Raw genomic sequence first — 3996 nt, forward strand, 5'->3', positions numbered from 1 at the left:
GCAGGGGGGGGCCCCTGGGGGGCCCCCACTGGCAGGGTACAGCTCTGGAGGCCCCTACAAGTCAAAGGCAACACAAAGAAGAGAAAGGAGACAGCTGAGAAGAGGGGGAAGGGTGCAGAAGCAGCAGCAGCAAGAAGAGACACTTAAAAGGAGACAGAAAGAAGCAACAGACAAAAGACAAATAGATAAGCGGCAGGAGAGAGCAATATACAAAGGAGACAAAGAGCTCAGAGACCCAGAACTGAAGAGAGAGAAAAAGAGAAAAGGAGACAGCTTAGACGCCAAGGAGACAGACAAAGATCAGAGACCCAGAACTGAAGAGAGAGAAAAAGAGAAAAGGAGACAGCTTAGACGCCAAGGAGACAGACAAATAAACATGAGGAGACAGCAACAAAGGAGACAGTACACCACACAAGGTAAGAGAGAAGCAGAGAGAAAGAGACAGAGAGAGAAACAGAGACAGAGATAAGTAAGAGAAGCAGGGGGAGGAGACAGAAAGAGACAGAGAAAGGAAGAGACATGTATAAACAAGCGGAGACGAACAGAGACAAAAAGAAACAAAAGGAGACGGGAGGAGACAAGCGGAGACAGAGACAGACAGAAAAGGAAGGAGACAAAGAGGAGACAAGCAGAGACAGAAGGAGACCTAAAGAAAGGCATAGACAGATAGAAACAGAGACAGAGAGAAAGAGACAGACACCAGACAGAAGGAGACAGAAGGAGACAGAGACAAAGATAAAAGAGACAGAAACAAACAGTAAGACAGACAAAGAGACATACAGAGCGACAACGAAAAAGACATAGACAAAGAGACACAAACACAGACAAAAGGAGACAGGAAGAAGCAGACTAAAGGAGACAAAAGGAGACAGAAAGAGACAGAGAGACGCAGCAGAAAGAAGACAAATAAGGAGACAGATGGAGAGACGCAAAGACACAAAAACACAAACCGATAGAAAGAGAAGAAAGGAGACACAAGAGAGAGAGAGAGAGCAAAAGAAGACAGCAAAAAAAGAAACAAAAGGAGACAGAAAATAAGGAGACAAAAGGAGACAGCAAAAGGAGACACTCACTGATCCATCAACGCCATTATAACTTCGCCTGCTGCAGTGTCTGTCTCCTGCTCCTCAAACTCAAGGCCCTGAGGCCCCCACACAGGGAGACAGCTCGGCAGGCGTCCATTTACTGCAGCGCAGCAAAGCCCTAAACCCTAAACCCTAAACCCTAAACCCTAGGCCCTAACCCCTACGCGCTAAACAGCACACACTAAACCCTAAACCCTAAACCCTAAACGAACAGCTTACAGGGAGTTCCTGCTGCTGAGGAGCCGTTTGTTTCTGTTGTACTATTACCTGTGAGCAGCAGAGGTGCAGATACACCAGAACATGTGGGGAGGTGCCTATACACCGCATGCATGCAAAGGGCCCCCGAAAGGGTTGCTGTCTAGGGTTTAGGGTTTAGGGTTTGGGGTTTAGGGTTTACCGGGGGGATCTTGAAGGACCTTTTGCAGCCAGAGTCGCAGCGAGCGCTGCTGCTGCAGCAGCTGCTGCTGCAGACGAGGGAAGATGGTGGGCCCCCCTTCAGCTGTCTCTTCTGTCTCTGTTGGGGGGCCCCCAGGGGGGTCTAGGGAGACTAACAACGGCGCCAAGAAGGGGGGGCCCCCCGGCCTCAAACGCGTGGAGGGGGCCCCCCTACAGTACATCTCTTTGTGTTCTCTTCTGGGGGGCCCCGAGCACAAGACACGTGAAGGTTGCTGGGGGCCCCCAACAGCCGCACAACAATATGCACCTTTTAGGGTTTAGGGTTTAAGGTTTAGGGTTTAGGGTTTAGGGTTTAGGGTTTCTGAGCAGAAGCTACTCTCTTAGTGAAGGGCCCCCTTAGGGAGGGGCCCCGAGCCCGGGGGCCCCAGCCCTCCGGGCTACGGGGAGTTAGAGACAAACCCTAAACCCTAAACCCTAAACAGTAAACCCTAAACCCTAAACCCTAAACCATATATAGATATAGTGTGGCTTCTTTGGTTAGTATTTATTTTCTTTGATTTGCATCTTATACCCTGTCTGTTTACTCTTCAAGGCGAGGGACCTGGGGGCCCCCCTCTCCGATCCTTCTTTGGGGGCCCCCCTTTCGTCTTTGCTGCAGCAGATATAATGGGGGGCCCCTTCAACGGTTTAAAGCTGGGGGCCTTTCTGAGGTCTCTACCTCGTTCCCTACTCAAATGCTTCATAGTTCACTTTGACCCTACATGGGGGCCCCCCAGTGGGGGGGGGGCCCCCTTAAGGGGCCCTTGGCCTTCGCTTACCTTCCAAGAGGGTATAGCTCTTGCACGATATCGCTGCATGCACTGGTTTCCTTCTTCTAGGGTTCTGAGGGGGGCCCTGGGGGCCCCTATGGGGCCCCCTGGGGGGGCCCCCGCTGAAGGTGACACAAAGGGGGCCCCTAAGGGGGCCCCTAAGGGGCCACAGGGGGCCCCCCTTGGCTTAAAACCACCAGCTATATGGCCTTCGCAGCTGTGTCTCCCTGAGGGCCCCCCTCCCCCAACTGCAGCAGAGATACCCAGGGGCCTCCTTAGGGTACAGGCCCTTGGGCACGGTACCTTTCTGCTGCAAACAAGGGGGGCCCCCGGGGGCCTCGGGGGGCCCCTCAGCATCCTTACAAACCCTTTCTTCTCTAAACGAGCAGGGCCATGGGGAAGGATCGGGCGTAAGCAGCACCAATACACGCAGCAGCAGCAGTAGCAGCAGCACTAGCAGCGTTGCGAGAGCAGCAGCAGCAGAAGTAGCAGCATTAGCAGCTTTGCATGACCAGCAGAAGCAGCAGCAGCAGCAGCAGCAGCAGTGTGTGTGTCTGTGTTGTGTTTGGTTCGTTAGTTGTGTTTGTCTATGCGTTTGTTTATGTTAATAGAACAAAACATAAACAAATATATCAAGAAAGACATATACAAATATATCTCTAAATATATATTATTTATTTATTTATTTATTTATTTATTTATTTATTTATTTATTTATTTATTTATTTATTTATTTATCTACCCATTCGTCAATACATCTGTGTGTATGTTTGTGATATATTTGTATCTCTCTTCCTTTATATATTTGTTTATCTGTTTGTCAATGCAATTTTACTACGTTTGTTTGTTTATAGTGTATATATAATATATAATGTATATGTATACTATATATAAATACATGCATATATATAATATATATATATATATATATAATAGATTGTGTGGATATGTTTGTTAATATATTTGTTGATATGTTTATTAATATATGTGTTTATTTATTTACTAATATATTTATTGATATGTTTATAAAAATATTTATTTATTTATTTATTTATTTAGATATTTTTGTGTTTTGTTTGCTGCAGCATCGCGAGTGTGTGGGGCCGGGGTGTCTCTTGACAATATGCCTCCGATAGATATTATATTATTAACATCTGCTGCTTATGATTGTTTAGATATGCCTGCGCTGCAGCAGCTGCAGCAGCAATTCGCAAGCGTCTTAGTGGGCCCCTGCGGCAGTGTGGGGCCCCTCTATATCCCTAAGAAGCTGCAGGGGTCTCTTTACCCGCTGCAGTATGGAGACACCCCTTTATCTTTAGGGGGGTGTCTCCTTTCTCTAGTACCTGCATTTGCTGCTGCTCCTTCTCGCTGTCTCCTTGATAAATATATAGGCGGTTGGGGGGCCTTTGCTGCTCTCTTAGGGGCCCATCAGGTATATATATCTGGGAGACAGGGCTTCAGTGCCCCGCTGCTTGCTGCTGCTGCTGCTGCAGCGCAGCAGCAGCAAATCCAAAGCAAATTGCAGCAACAGCAGCAGCAAATCATTCAACAATTCGAAGCACAATGGGGGCCCCTAGAGCCCGATGACCCTACGCCTCAAGCGAGACAAATGGCTGCAGAGCTTGCTGCAGCAAGGCAGGCCCTTCTTGCACAGCAACAGCAGCAGCAGCAGCAGCAGCAGCACTTTGATCTTTCTTTGCTGCCTA

General features: G+C 48.4%; 1 protein-coding gene across 1 annotated transcript in view; it reads right to left on the reverse strand.

Moving 5' to 3' along the window:
* EAH_00026850 (hypothetical protein, conserved) overlaps positions 1 to 1702 on the reverse strand; it is a gene marked incomplete at both ends in the record, with an annotated part of 3517 nt that extends 1815 nt beyond the window's left edge. Inside the window, 2 exons of the mRNA XM_013396488.1 lie at positions 1074 to 1185; positions 1483 to 1702. Of these exons, the coding sequence (XP_013251942.1) occupies positions 1074 to 1185; positions 1483 to 1702 (332 nt within the window). The remainder of the gene's footprint in view (positions 1 to 1073; positions 1186 to 1482) is intronic.
* Between the last annotated feature and the right edge of the window lie 2294 nt (positions 1703 to 3996).

This window comes from Eimeria acervulina, genomic scaffold (assembly GCF_000499425.1).
Source record: "Eimeria acervulina Houghton genomic scaffold, Eah_scaff227, whole genome shotgun sequence".
Taxonomy (NCBI): Eukaryota; Apicomplexa; class Conoidasida; order Eucoccidiorida; family Eimeriidae; genus Eimeria; species Eimeria acervulina.